The 15,155-nt window shown below is 35.4% G+C and overlaps 3 protein-coding genes across 3 annotated transcripts in view; all 3 read right to left on the reverse strand.

Moving 5' to 3' along the window:
• The window catches only part of PGM1 (phosphoglucomutase 1), a 73,174-nt gene extending 71,173 nt beyond the window's left edge, over positions 1 to 2,001 (reverse strand). Inside the window, exon 1 of the mRNA XM_057310604.1 lies at positions 1,733 to 2,001. The gene's annotated coding sequence lies outside the window, so the exon portion shown is untranslated. The remainder of the gene's footprint in view (positions 1 to 1,732) is intronic.
• Positions 1,915 to 3,115, reverse strand: GDE1 (glycerophosphodiester phosphodiesterase 1). The gene is given in 7 exon segments (XM_057310605.1): positions 1,915 to 2,688; positions 2,690 to 2,773; positions 2,775 to 2,824; positions 2,826 to 2,881; positions 2,884 to 2,982; positions 2,985 to 3,016; positions 3,018 to 3,115. Coding segments are annotated over 7 exon segments (576 nt in total). The 5' UTR covers positions 3,062 to 3,115; the 3' UTR covers positions 1,915 to 2,477.
• A 546-nt stretch (positions 3,116 to 3,661) lies between these two features.
• The window catches only part of EFCAB7 (EF-hand calcium binding domain 7), a 41,303-nt gene continuing 29,809 nt past the window's right edge, over positions 3,662 to 15,155 (reverse strand). Inside the window, exons 11-14 of the mRNA XM_044383779.3 lie at positions 12,192 to 12,340; positions 7,001 to 7,210; positions 4,894 to 5,001; positions 3,662 to 3,923 (exon numbers count right to left, since the gene is read on the reverse strand). Of these exons, the coding sequence (XP_044239714.1) occupies positions 3,849 to 3,923; positions 4,894 to 5,001; positions 7,001 to 7,210; positions 12,192 to 12,340 (542 nt within the window). The 3' untranslated portion in view covers positions 3,662 to 3,848. The remainder of the gene's footprint in view (positions 3,924 to 4,893; positions 5,002 to 7,000; positions 7,211 to 12,191; positions 12,341 to 15,155) is intronic.

Below are 15,155 nucleotides of genomic sequence, written 5' to 3' on the forward strand. Positions count from 1 at the left end.
TGTGTTAAAGGTACAGAGTGTTAATATTTGTCACAATCTATCTTCTCTGACAAAGCAGTGCTCTATGCATATTTGGCACTCAGCAAGTACGTGATTGACCTATTGTTTGTGATATTAATAGGCAGAGACAATACAGGAAATTCTAGGAAAAGTGAAAGACATGAGAAAATACCTGAAATCTCTATCCTTTTTGAAATCCCTCTTATCCCTTCAAGTTCATTTAAAGTTCTAGCTCATTCCTGATTCTTCCAGCCCATACTCGTCTTTCCAACTTGTCCAAATTTGTTCTATCAAATAGTCTAATACCTTAGTGTAGCACTTCTCCAGATTTTAAAGCTCATGCTTCATTTCCTTTAATAGTTATTAAAATGTGCTTTATTTTATATTATTTAAATTTTAAAATACACTGTACTGTATAACTAAAACCAAAGCACTACTTAGCTTCAAACTACCCTTCTCTCATTCCTTCAATCTTCTGGGAGTCTTATTCCCTTCAAAAAATTGGACAAGCCTTCCCCTCCTTTTTTGTTCCCATGCCTTCACCTGTAATTTATGCTCAATGATCAGTGCTTACTAATTTAGAACTTAATAGTATTCCTTAATAGGCTAATATGTAACACATTTTCTCAGCTCTTTCTTTTTCTGGATTATATCCAAAATATGATTAGTGTGGTGTATTAAATCTCTGTATCATATTCAACCTACACCAAAAATAGATCTAAAAGAAGGCTTCTGGCTTTTAAAAAAAAACCAGATCTACTAGAGTATCTAATGAAAAATCAACAAAACTATTAAATGTAGTTGTCTTAATCTGTTAATGACATGAAAAACAAAACCTTGGTAAATAGAATTTAATAGTAATGAGCCATTTTTTCTTATGTGTCTATTTTTAATTTACAAACAGCCCTAATAATTAGGAAAAATTCATACCGCAGCTAAGTTTATTTTAATTTTCTGCCCACTTTATTCAACTGTCCAGCAAATATTTATTGCATATCTATTATGGTTCTATGGTATATACTGGAACCACAACTGTCCCTGCTTTCAGCCTTTTACCTTTTCAGGTAAAAATAAACAGTAATTCCTGTACAGTATGACGAGTGCTACAATAAAGAATAAGCATGAGCTTTTAGGGCCACCAAAGTAGTCTTGGTAGGGGCTTAATCAGGAAAGGATTCTTAGAAAAAGTGACATATTCACTGAGACCTGAAGGAAGAAGGAGGAGTAGAGAGACAATTATTTTTCTATAGGCAGAAAGAAACATCACATCCAAAGGGCCTGAGGTGAGAGATAATGTGGAAACTGGGGGAAGCTGCAGAAGTGTAGGTGAAAAGAAATGTCAGAGGTGGGAAGAAAATCTGAAGAATATCAGAAAGAAGACTTTAAAATAAATACACACTACAGGGCGCCTGGGTGGCTCAGTAGGTTAAGCATCTGACTCTTGATTTCAGGACAGGGCATGATCTCATGTTGCTATCAGTGATACAGCTGGAACCAAGATGGGACTCATAGCCATATTTTTATCAAAGGTATCAAAAGGCAGCAGAATATGCTAGCCTAAAATGTGCCACTTTAACATATGGATTGTTTTGAGCTGAAGGCAATTAAGACCCAACTGACTTGGGAAAAGCTTATTAGCTCTCCCTTAACTGCCTAAAAGAATTTAGATAGATGGCCTGTACCAGGAAGAGAGCTATTACTAGAGATAATTTTTTATATCAGAAAGACTTACCTGTGTGGCATGGCAAACATTTGTTTACCAAACATTCACTCTTCTCATCTTCCTGTGAACGGTCTTCTTCCCCTTTGAAGCCCCAGAATCCTATCCTCTCTCCTCTGCTCGGGATGGTATATAAGCCTCAATTGGCTGACTGCCTGTGGGTCTCATGTCTTTGTCGGGCTCCCATAATGAAATTTCTTTTTCTCCTGTTAATATCCCATGTCTAGTTGATTATTAGACCAGCCAATGAATCCATAAAGTGAGGCCAGATACTTGGTTCCTGGACCTGTTTTGAAAGCAGAGGCAGAACTATAGTTGTATTAGTTGCATTATTAACTTAGCTCCACATTCTATTTTGTTCCCTACTTCTGTTTTATGCATCTCTTAACTTCATACACGATCAATCACTAACTTTCCCTTTTTTGCCCCTACTCCCTGTTTACCCACTGACTGTAGAAACCTAATGGGGACTGGATGGTAATATTTGTCTTGAAATTATCTGATGTACCTGATCATACCAGGTCCCAAATGGCACCTCTTTCAAGGCCTCTCACTTCATGATTCAAGAAACTCTTCACCCTCCTCTCATGCATTCACCTCCTTCCCTAAATGTATATAAACTGTCCCTAGGCTCAAAAGGGCAAGGCAGCTTTGGGAATGATCTCCTTGCCTTCTTCTTGGGCTGCTCTTCTGATAATAAAGCTCTCTTTGCTTAAAAACTGGAGTCTCAGACATTAGCTTACTGTGTATCAGGTGCTCAGACAAGTTTGAGTTCAGTAACAAAAGAAAGAAGGGAAAATGTTCCCCCAGCAACAACTTGAATGCCTTTAGCTAACCACTTCTTTGAGTAGTCCAGGGATACAACATTCTGTTGCATGAGGAAAGCTGAAGTTCCATACAGGTACCACAAGATACTATGTATGCTCTAATCCAGCAAAACGTCTATTGCCACAAACATGGACTGAAACACATGTATCATAGTGTGCTTTCCCATCGCCTGGATGGCCAAGGCTCCAAGTTCTGTGAGTTAATGCCATTATATTACATTCTGATCTGTTTCATCTTATAGATCACTTTTGGCAAGAAAGAGCAGATGATACCAGAGCAGATTGTATAGTTGAAGAGACTGCATATACACTTTCCTTAAAGTACCAGTGTTATATTTGCATGGCCCTTGACATCTAAGAAGATTGTGTGACTATGGTTCAGGTTAGAGATCCTCTCATCAGGGAAATCATTCCCGAATCTGTGATTTGCTGCAGATTAAGTTTTCTCATTTGTTCAAATGTCAAATCACTCACCACTACCATCAGTTTTCATATCTACTGTGCTATGGTGCATTAAGACAAGAATCCCCTCAGAAGTAAATTCAACATCCAACTCCAGACCTGTTGCTCCAATCGTACCTGCCTGCCAAATGGTCACCAGTATGGATGGTGGTAGAACAGCTTCCAGGGCTTGAATACCTACAGGCCCAGAAGGGGTTGGAGGAGGAAACATCAGCTCAAAGCTGAAGAGGTGCAGCAAGAGGTAGAGGCTGCTGGTGGAAAGGCAGGTTTTGAAGGGGCTATGCATCATCCTCAGCAGCAGCAGCAGCAGCAGCAAAGAGAAGGCACCCAAGAGGCCCCCTGGTCCTCCCACAGCCACATGCCTGTGACCAGAGTGGCATGGATGGGAGTGTGTGACCTGCTGGGCTCCGGGGACAAAACAGAAGACAGGGTGAGAGCCCAAGGCACTAGCTGCAGCTGGCCTATTTTCATTTTCTTTGAATTTATTTTTGATGAGTAAGATTAAACCAAAAGTATACAGGATTTTGTAGAATTCATCAAATACTATTTTTTAAAAGCTTATCTGTAAGTTTATTTTGATTTATTATTGGTAACTGAAATATGCCCAGATTTCCCATTAAATTAATAAGAAAGCCACACATTAAAAACATTATTTCTATTTTATAATTATATTTTAATAATAAAGTATATAACATGGGTATAAAATATAAACACATACAAATTAAATAGATTATTGTTTATGTATATCAGTTAAATTGATTAGCATTTAGTTTATCAACAAATAACAGACTAAGCCTGAAAGAATTCTTAGTTTGACAGCCTCAAGTAGAAAACAATATTTAAGATATAAGGGAATACACACAATAATATATCCATTCTTGTCGTTCATTCAGAGGCATTACATGTTGACAAACCTGCATATAAAAATAGAAAACTTTTACTTTCCTTTTACATATTGTTATTTTTGGCTAATTTTTAAACAGGATAACATTTCTAGACCCTATGCAAAAAATATCCCTGTGCAGATAAAATTCTACACCATTTGTCCTTAGTGGGTACCTACAATCTATGATCTGATGTCTAACAGAAAATCCAGCATAAATTCCACTCAAATATAGGAGCTGATATTTGGTGTACATAAATGTGGGGTAAGAGTAGTGGAAAACAGAGTAGTGGAAAGAGGAGTAAATATCCTTTTTTTGCTAAATGTAGAGCATTTTCTAAACTCCTCATTGCAATTCTGTAGAATCTCTCTTTATTCAGTTCTAGAATGTTTTAGGATTTCATGGACAGAATGAAGAAAGGATAAGAGTAGAAGGCTTTTTCCTTTTTCCCTTCACTAGACCAGTTTCAGGGTCCCTGCCTTTGAACGCCTGGCTAAATTCTGCTACACCAGAAACTACAGCTGTTCCTGGCTCTTGACTTAGATCGCTGTTACCTAAAACTTAGAGGCATTTTCTCTTTCAGGTTATTTTCGAAAAAATAATGTAGATAAAAATATTTTGGATTAGCAAAATTCCCATTTACTATAAACACTACTTTTTCTTTCTATATGATATTGCAAAATGCTTTCATGTACATCATTTTATTTTTATCTTTACATTAACCTTGTGAACTACCTAACTCTAGTAATATTATATTAATTTTACATTTAAAGAGACAGGAACAGAGTGGCTAAATGAATCTCTCATAATCACTCAACCAAATAGTGAGAACTGGACTAGAACTAAAATCTCCTAATATAGGATGATAATAATATGAATATCATACTTAGAATAATTTTATACTTTATTTCATATTTCCACTTATTCACAGCATTATTAGTAAAAACATTTTTTCAAATTGATAAAAACAAGTAGCTTTAATTAGAAAACAATACATTACCATTGTGGATTTTGGTGCCACTTCTACTGCAAATATGTTGAGTCCTCTGTTGTTTATGCAGTTTTTACTTAGTTCATTGTTGACGTGAATAATCACTTTATTATCTGACTACAAAAAAAATTTCATAAGTTGCTAGTCCTTTCTTTAATAAATACAAATAAAATGATTATTACAAAACACTTCATAAGTCTTGTGATAGAGGTATTCATAGGGTCTGTAGAAACATAGAAGATATTATAGAAACACAGAAGCATTAGCTCAGACTGGGTTAGCAAGGAAGACCTTATGGAAGAAGCAGTACTTGAGATAATAGATCACAGATAATAGATAGTCTCTAGAATAGATAGGAAGCAAGAGAAAGCAGAATGAAGCTAGTGAATGTAAGAAATGTAGGTGCCAAAGTATTCTCCTACTAAGAAAGCTACAAACACTCCCTAATGACTACAAAGGGGCAGTAAAATATTAGACTACTTGGATTCATTTCTCAGCTCTACTACTCAGCTTGTGACCTTCTGCAAGTTATTTAACTTCCCCATACTTCAGTTTCCTTGTGTGTAAAATGTGGTTAGTACTTACCTCATTGGGTTGTTGTGAGAAGTAAATGCGTTAATAAATGTAAAGTGCCTGACAAACGGGAAACTTTAAAATATTATTATTACATCATTTTAGTGCAGGGAAGTTTAATTTTCCTTGAGGGAAAGGAAGGAGATGGAGGGTTGAGAAATAATCTAACTACAGAACAGAGAAACTGTGGTAAGATAGTGACTCCCATCCACCCTTTTAGTTCTAATAAAACATAGAGGGCAGAAGGGAAGGCATGTTGTATCTTAGGAATCACCCTCCAAAGCTTTACAATCCACTTGAAGATTGGAATCTCCTAGCTGGGGACCCTAACGGCTTTTATCAAGTCCAAGTCCTCTACCTCATTTTCAAGATAATAAATATAATCTGGACCCAACCCACCTATGTTATTTATCTTTTTAGTACTCCTCCAAATAAAGTTTTCTGTTTCTGCATCATGGATATTCCACTATTTCCTCTATTCTTCACATTAACCCTCTTACATGTTACTACTCACACTGTTTCTCTGCTTCTAACGGCTATCTCTGCATATCTAATCTTAGTTTGTCTCCAATCCCATACCACAGTCCCCTTCCCCTCATCACAAGTCCTTCCCCAACTTCTATAGTTCAAACTAACATCATCAACCACAAGAGATGCAAATACAGTAAAACTACTGCACAAATAAACAGTTCTATATAATTTAACATTTAATTATTCTCTGATCTCTTTTGAGAGTATTAATTTTGTCTTCCCAACTAGCCCAAAAACTCCTTGAAAGCAGAAACCATATTACACTGATGGTAGCCTCTATTGTAACTAGAAGAGTTATTTAGTTATATAGTATATACTCACATTGACTCCATACTCAGCCAAATCTTAAGCACTTTAAGAAATTCATGGTAAGTATAAAAATAATGTAAGTCTCACTCAGGAACTAAAAGAAGCCAACAGTCCTAAAAATCCAGCCATCTTGAGTAAGATTTTATGAAAATTTATGTTTCTAGAAAGCTGGGTATCTCTAAGCATTTATGTATGTATTCTCTTGGCCTGAAATATCAGTAGTAGCAGGGACGGTAGCTAAAGTTAGCAATAATTGGCTTGATAAGAAGAGGTCCTGAGCAGTGGAATATATTAGATAAAATGATGACAGTCTATAGAATTTCTAATATTTCAAAGTGTGGAAAAAGTTGGGTTACATTTTTTCTTTACTTTGTTTATATTTCTTTAAAACCCAATATGTTATTTGAAATAGTTATGTATGTGTGAAGATTTTTAATAACAAACTAAATAAAATACTTTGTACCCAGGTTATGCTCTATCTTCAGAGATCTCCAAATATATAATTTTCCTAATACAATTATCTCAAACTTTTAAAAATGCATAAAAATTATCATGCTTAGTTTGAATTAGAAACCTGAGAAGAATTGCCCATTATAAATACTATTAATATAACATGATATTAATTACTGTGCAAGAATAGAGTAAGAAAGATGGAACATACTAGTAAACAATGCAGTTATGAGAACCACCTCATAAATAATACCTTGTTTTCAATAACTGATGTTATCCAGGTGTCACGCTTATAAGTATGTACAATTATATTTTCATAGCCATCCATTACCCTGGCATCGCCTTTGTTAAGGACAGATTTACAAATGGCCTTCTCAAGTTGCCCACTGCATGCTTCCATATGGACAGCTTTAATTCTTGGCTTGCATTTGTCTGCATAGATATCGATGACAAATGGGCATGCCTGATAAGAAAGAAAAAGCGAACCTTGTTTTAGCCTTCTGATAGAATTAAAAATAAATTATATTATTAATATGTTTATCATATGATTTAAGAAGATATACTGTACATTCTAGCTTGTCCTCATATACCTTTAGAAGAAGATTTTAGTATCATGAATTCAATAATAAAAAAGCAAAAATTATGACTTTTTTGTTAGCTTGTTAACTGACAATGTTCACAGAAAAGGAAAGAAAACTATAATCTCAAGCAAATCAGTAATACCACCTATCACCACAGCACCACCCCTCCATTTGGTTTAAAACTAATATATGGCATATTAGTTATTTAATTTCCTTTTCTAACTTTAAGACTACAGAAAGAAATCATCAAAGGACCCTAAAAGAATTATTATATTTACAACTGAAACTTAAGTCATGGCTATAGAGCACCTAAAAGAATGTAGAAAAATAAATTCACAGTTCAAAGTTAGCATAAAAGCACCTTTAAAATCTGAGATCTAAAGGATATTCTGCACTTGGAAACGGATCTTTCTAACATCTACCTTTTAGTCTTTACCATAGCCAACATGGTAATGCACACAGGCACCTTTGTCTCTCTATCCAACGAAGTCCTCCTGCCTTGGTATATTCCTGCTACTCTGATCATCCGATTCTAGAACAAATAAAGCTCTTTCCATGTCAGAGACTTCGTGCATAGTATTCTATCTGCTTGGAAGATTCTTTCACATCTTTTTATATGGGTACCTCACTCTCTTCCTTCAGGTTAAGGCTTAAGGGTCACCTCTACTGAGAGAGTTGCTTGGGTCTCCCAATCTCCTTCCCCCTTGCACTATTCTTCTCTAGTCTGGTCTCTGGCTTGTTTCTTTCAAAATGTTTTTTAAATGATTTTATTTATTTTCCACTTAATTAATCATTCTCCTTCCTGGACTGTAAGTTCCGTAAGGGCAGGAATTCTGACTATTCTACTCATCATTGATCCTCAGTGCCTCTTTATTACAGACTCACTACATGGTAGGCATTCAATAAATATTTGTTGAATAAATAGTGAATTTACACATACTGATGGTCATCTTTTTATTTGGGGGACAAAAGATAAATGTCTGAAGTTAGTAGAACATCAGCAGAAATTTTTATTTTTAAAAAAGTTTTTAACGACTCCAAACTTTGGCAATAATAAAGTCATTTTTATAAGAGTAGAGTGAAACATCATTGGACTAGAAAACAGAAGATGTAGGTTTGTAATTGGATTTTGCCATTTGCTAGCTATGTGACCTGGGGAAGTCACTTAACTTTATGAAGTTTAGCTTCTTCATTGAAAAAGTGGGAATAAATAGTATATATTCTGCCAAGGGTTGTTGGAAATATCTAATAGGTAATGCGTGAAAATATTTTACAATGTAGACTTCTAAAAAAAAGAGAAGATTATTTATGATAGTTATAGGAATATATAAATATATAAATCCTTTGTCTTTATATTTATTTTATTTTAATTCCAGTATAGTTAACATACAGTGTTATATCAGTTTCAGGTGTACAATACAGTGATTCAGTAATTCCATACATCACCCAGTGCTCATCACAAGTGCCCTCCTTAATCCCCATCACCTATTTTCACACATCCCTCCCACATACCTTCCCCTAACTGAATCCTTTAAATCGTATGTTACCACACATACATCCCTATCACTAATGGAAACTACCTAACATTTTTATGCCAATTAGTTGATTATGAATTGTTATTTTCTCCTTCTTGTATTACTGTTTGCTGGTATAACATTCTCAATCCAACAACTCTATAACTCTTACTGAATGAGGACAATGTTTTCACTGTTATTCTGTAAATCAAAAGTATCCATGCCACGAACAGAATTTTTGGATGCTCCGGTACCAAATCCTTACTTAATGTTGTATGTGGATGAGTCTTATACTAAAGAAAGAAACAAACAAAAAACACTACCGGACCTGATATACAGTAAGTTGCCTAGTCTCTTGTAAAATCTGTTTCCTTACCATGAAATACAATTAAAGGACTAAATTGTGCCTCTCTCAGACATAAGAGAGTAAAATATATAAACTAATAGCTAGTATGCTCTTAGAATAACTGACTTTTTAAAAATGCTATTGAACCGAGGGGGATTTTTTTCCCCTCTGATCAAGTACCCTTTAAAAACGAAGAAGGGGGGGGGGCGCCTGGGTGGCACAGCGGTTAAGCGTCTGCCTTCGGCTCAGGGCGTGATCCCGGCGTTCTGGGATCGAGCCCCACATCAGGCTCCTCTGCTATGAGCCTGCTTCTTCCTCTCCCACTCCCCCTGCTTGTGTTCCCTCTCTCGCTGGCTGTCTCTATCTCTATCAAATAAATAAATAAAATCTTAAAAAAAAAAAAAAAAAAACGAAGAAGGGCGAAAAAATAACAAAAATAAAATAAAAATGAACAAGGGGCACCTGACTGGCTCAGTCAGTAGAGCATGTAACTCTTGATCTCAGGGTCATGAGTTCAAGTCCCATATTGGGTGTAGAGCTTACTTTGGGGGAAAAAAAAAAAAAAAAAGAACAACAAATACATTATTTGATATCTAAAATAATGGCCATAAAGGAAAAGACTCACAGTAAAAGAAGTTCCGTAGAAGCTAATATGCTATATTACAGGTACTGTATAAGTATTTTAAAAGTACTATAGAAACACTTTAGAAATATTATAGAAATACTTTTACCAGATCATTATACTAAACAGAGTATTCCGACTAAAATCCTTACATAAAACAACAAAATAAAACAAATCACGGAGAAGTTTAAGGTATATGCAACAAAACAGATATGCAAAACCTGGCCTCTCAAATTCTGAAACACTGTGTACGATCATATTCTGAAAACCATGAGAAGATCTGGCAAAACCACCTGGTATTAGATAAAATCTTCCATGAAACAACTCATTCCAAAAGGGATAAATTGGCTATAATATTAATCATTGAGGAAAAACTTTCCTAAGATAATGAAGGATGTGGTTAGCCCATGCTTTATCTGTAACTAAATTAACCTGGAAAAATTGTGGTACATGAACTGAGACTATGCTCCAGAAGACTCTCTAAGCATTTCCAAATTGATTTTATACAGTTGATTCTTTCTCTATGATTTATGAATATGTACTTCTAACAGTACATTTATTTTCAGGATGGGTCAAAATATTTCACTATTGAAAAGCCACAACCAGGGCACTGGCTGGTTTGGTAGAGTATGCAACTCTTGATCTCGGGGTTGTAAGTTTGAGCTGCATTTTGGGTATAGAGGTTACTTAAAAATAAAATGTTCATTTTTTTTTTAATTTTTAAAATTTTTTAAAGATTTTATTTACCTATTTATTTGAGAGAGAGAGAGCCACACAAGTGGGGCGAGGAGCAGAGGGAGAGGAAGAAACAGACACCCCACTGAGCAGGGAGCCAGACGTGGGGCTTGATCCCAGCACGCTGAGATCATGACCTGAGCTGAAGGCAGATGCTTAACCAACTGAGCCACTCAGGCGCCCCCAAAATAAAACCTTTAAAAAACAAAACAGGGGTGCCTGGATGGCTCAGTCAGTAAGTGTCCAACTCTTGGTTTCAGTTCAGGTGGTGTGATCTCATGGGTTGTCGGGCTCTGGGCTCATCAAGGAGTCTGCTGAAGTTCTCTCTCCCTCTCCTTTTGCCCCTCCCTCAAATGTGCACGCTTCTCTCCCCTCTCTAAAATAAAAAAATTTCATTTTTTTACTTCAGAAATCCTTCTTGCCTATGGTTTCAAAGGTCGATAACATTAGTAAATGCTATAAAATATCTTAAATTGCTCTTAACTGATTTTTCTTACTAAGTGAAAGCATGTGTAGTAGATACTTTATTCATAGATTAGATGCTGATTTTACACCATAGGCAGAATGTGGTATTCACTGAACGTTAGGTTAAAGTAGGATATAAAAAGTTAAAAGTTATTATAACTATTCACCTCCTATTCTTAAAAATGGCAAAAAAATTATAGAGAACTTTTCAGAGAAGAGGTTTATGAGGGATTTTGAATGATGTCAAAGCTAGGACTTAAACCAAAGTCTCCATACACCCAAAATGTAAAGTTGTTGATGCTAGTGTTACCCTCCTAAGTTAAGTTGATTTATTTAGAGAAAGGACAGATATTATTTTTAAGAATATGAACAGGGGCGCCTGGGTGGCTCAGTCGTTAAGCGTCTGCCTTCGGCTCAGGGCGTGATCCCAGCGTTCTGGGATCGAGCCCCACATCAGGCTCCTCCAATGGGAGCCTGCTTCTTCCTCTCCCACTCCCCCTGCCTGTGTTCCCTCTCTCGCTGGCTGTCTTTCTCTGTCAAATAAATAAATAAAATCTTTTAAAAAAAAAAAAGAATATGAACAACAAATGCACTTTTATCTGGTACATGGCCCGAAACTCATAAGTTCTTTATTTTACACCTGATGCAAAATACAGAATTTAAGAAGTCCTCATTTTTATTATTTCTCTGGTTTACTGCAAGTCTTAATAATGATAGCTAATACATATGCAATGCTATATATAAGCCAAGCACCATTCCAAGTGTTTCACAAATATTAACCCAAGAATCAGAATTCCAATTGTCATACAGACACATTCCCCTTAGTCTTAGGCTTTATTCTGTTAGGACAAAGAATTCCCTATAGACATGAGACTTTAGCAACTAAAATAGCCATCACCAATTAAGAAACATAATTTTTTAATTACCAATTTTTTTTCTGCATATCATATGCTCAAACTCTTTTGTTTCTGAATTACTTAAATGTTGGAAGTAACTAAATTTCATGTAAGAACAGAAACTTGCATAAACTAGCAGAAACACACTGTTGCACTCACAATTCATTCATTCATTCAAGTTCAAGGATTTGAGTGCCCAATTCAAAAGTCATGTGTCAGGACAATGTTCATGGAGTAAAATATTATGGACATTAAGCCCATTGTGAAACTTTTACATTGCTTTACCTCTGTCAATTCCAGAGCTTTATTGTAGCCCATTGAGTGCAGAGTTACCCAAAGGTCACGAGGATCTCCTTCTCGATCATTGGCTTCCATTAGATTCAGATCCATAAAGCCCTGTCTTGTTAGTTCATTCTTCTTTGTATCAAAATTGTCTGTTAAAACAACCAAAAGTTTCTTTGTTATGTAGTTTAAGATTGATCTGTTTATTTCAGAGAAAGAGAGAGAGTGAGTGGGGGGGGGAGAGCAGAGGGAGAGGAAGAGAGAGAAGCAGACACCCCACCAAGTGCAGACCCCAAAACAGGGCTCCATCCCACGAACCTGAGATCATGACCTGAGCCAAAATCAAGAGTTGGATGCTCAACTGACTGAGCCACCCAGGTGCCCCTCTTATATAATTTTAAAAGTAATACATCTAATAAAAGGCCTATTATATATTATTACTCATAAATATTTATTTTAAAGGGTGCCTTCCTTATGAATCCATGAACAATATAAAAATGGAATGAAAATGGCTCAAAACATGTTAGTGAGATACCATTTCAATTTCCCACAACTCAGCACAAAGCACCATCATACTACATGATTTGGTTTTCAAAAAAATCAGAAGTTATAAATAATGCAAATATATTCCAAAATTAAAGGAAATTGTCATTTTTCTGGGTAAGTCCCAACCTGCTTGCTTATCTAGAGTATATACTGATACATATTTTTAAAAATTAAAATGCTTCATATATGTTTGCAACCTAAACCCAGGAGAACCTGGATGAATTTGACATAATACCCCCAAAACTACTAGTGTTTCAAAAAGGGAGATGTGGATGGTGCCAGGTTTAAGGAGACTGCTATATGCCTAATTACTCTAATTTTAACCAAATTGTCCCCTGTCCTTATTCTGTTGACTGCCCTACAACAAGAAAGATTTTATTTTCCAGCTTCCAATTGTAATATACCCAAGGAAAACAGTACTCTTTGAGATACCTCTTTTGTATGCATTATTGTAAAAAAAGCAGCAGAGACATAACAATTTAAAACTGATTGACTGATTAATAGTTTAATAGTAGTATAATAGATTAATAGTATTAATAGATAAATAGAAAATGTTTATAGAGTTTGGAAAGTGACAAAGAACCTTTTCAAGGAAAAAAAAGTAAATGTAGATTACATTAGATCATAGAAACGGTAGCCATTAAACTGGGGGCTGGAGCTACGATGTAATAAAGCAAGATGAAAAAAATAATAATTGATATCGATACAAAGAAATCATTACTTTCAAGAAAAATGTATCTAGATACTGTACTATAGAGACTATCAATAAGTAATCTACTCTTAAAACTTAAAATCCTCAATCCTCCATTACTTTTTAAAAATTCATTAATACCCAACTTCAAGACTTTCTTTAAAGCTATAATACTTAAGACAGTGTGCTAGTGGCAAAAGATTAGACACATAGATCAGTGGAATAGACAGAGAAACCAGAAATAGACCCATACAAATATACTGAACTGATATTTGACAAAGGAGCAAAGTCAATTCAAAGGAGAAAAGATAGTTTTATCAATAAGTGGTGCTAGAACAACTGACATCCACAGGCAAAAAAAAATAAATGTAGACAAAGACCTTACATCTTTCACAAAAATTAACTAAAATGGACCATAGACCAAAAGCACAAATCTATAAAACTTCTGGAAGATAACAGGAGAAAATCTGGGTGACTTTGTGTTTGGCTACATGTTTGTAGATTCAACACCAAAAGCACACAAACCAAAAAGCATGACACATGAAAGGAAAAAATGGTTAAGCAGGACTTCGTTAAAATTAAAAATTACTGCTCTGTGAAAAACACTATTAAAAGAAAAACCACATACTGAGAGAAAATACTTGCAAAACACAGCTGATAAGATTCATATCCAATATATACAAAGAGCTCTTAAAACTCAATAGTAAGAAAATAAACACCTCAATCAAAAAATGAGCAAAAGATCTGAAAGACACTTCACCAAACAAGATATACAGATGGCAAATAAGCATATGAGAAGATCATATGTTATTAAGGAATTGCAAATTAAAACAACAAGATACACACCTATTAGAATGGCTAAAATCCAAAAACTAACAATACCAAATGCAGACGCTCATTCATTCCTGGTGGGAATACAAAATGGTACAGCCACTTTGGAAGACATTCGGCAGTTCTTTCAAAGTTAAACATAGGTTTATTGTACCAGCAATTGCTGAATTGAAATGAATTGAAACAAGTTGAAAATTATATATGCAGAAAAATATGCACAAGTATTTTTATTATTAAAGATTTTATTTATTTGACAGAGAGAGAACACAAGCAGGGGGAGGGACAGAGGGAGAGGCAGGCTCCTTGCTGAGCAGTGAGTCCAATGCAGGGCTCGGTCCTAGGACCCTGGGATCATGACCTGAGCCGAAGGCAGATGCCTAACCAGTTGACTGAGCCACGCAGGCACCCCTGCACATGCGTATTTATAGCAGCTACGCTCATAATTACCAAAAAGTCAAAATAACCAACATGCCTTTTAATAGGTGATTGAATAAACAAACTATAGTACCTTCATACAATGGAATTATTACTTAGTGCTAGAAAGAAATAAGCTATCAAGCCAAAAAAAGAAATCTAAATACATACTGCTAAGTGAAAGAAGCCAGTCTGAAAAGGCTACGTACTGCATGATATTCCAACAACAACGTACTCTGGAAGAGGCAAATTATAGAGACAGTAAAAAGATCAGTGGTTGCCAGGGGTTTGAAGGGATGAATAGATACATGAGTAGGTAGAACACAAGGGATTTTTAAGGCAATGAAATTATTCTGTATGATACTGTAAATAGCAGGTACATGACATTATACATTTGTCAAAATCCAGCGAACTATACAGCACAATATAACCCTAATATAAGCTATGGATTTTAGTTAATAAAAACACATCAGTATTGGTTCATC

Source organism: Ursus arctos, unplaced genomic scaffold (assembly GCF_023065955.2).
Source record: "Ursus arctos isolate Adak ecotype North America unplaced genomic scaffold, UrsArc2.0 scaffold_12, whole genome shotgun sequence".
NCBI lineage: Eukaryota > Metazoa > Chordata > Mammalia > Carnivora > Ursidae > Ursus > Ursus arctos.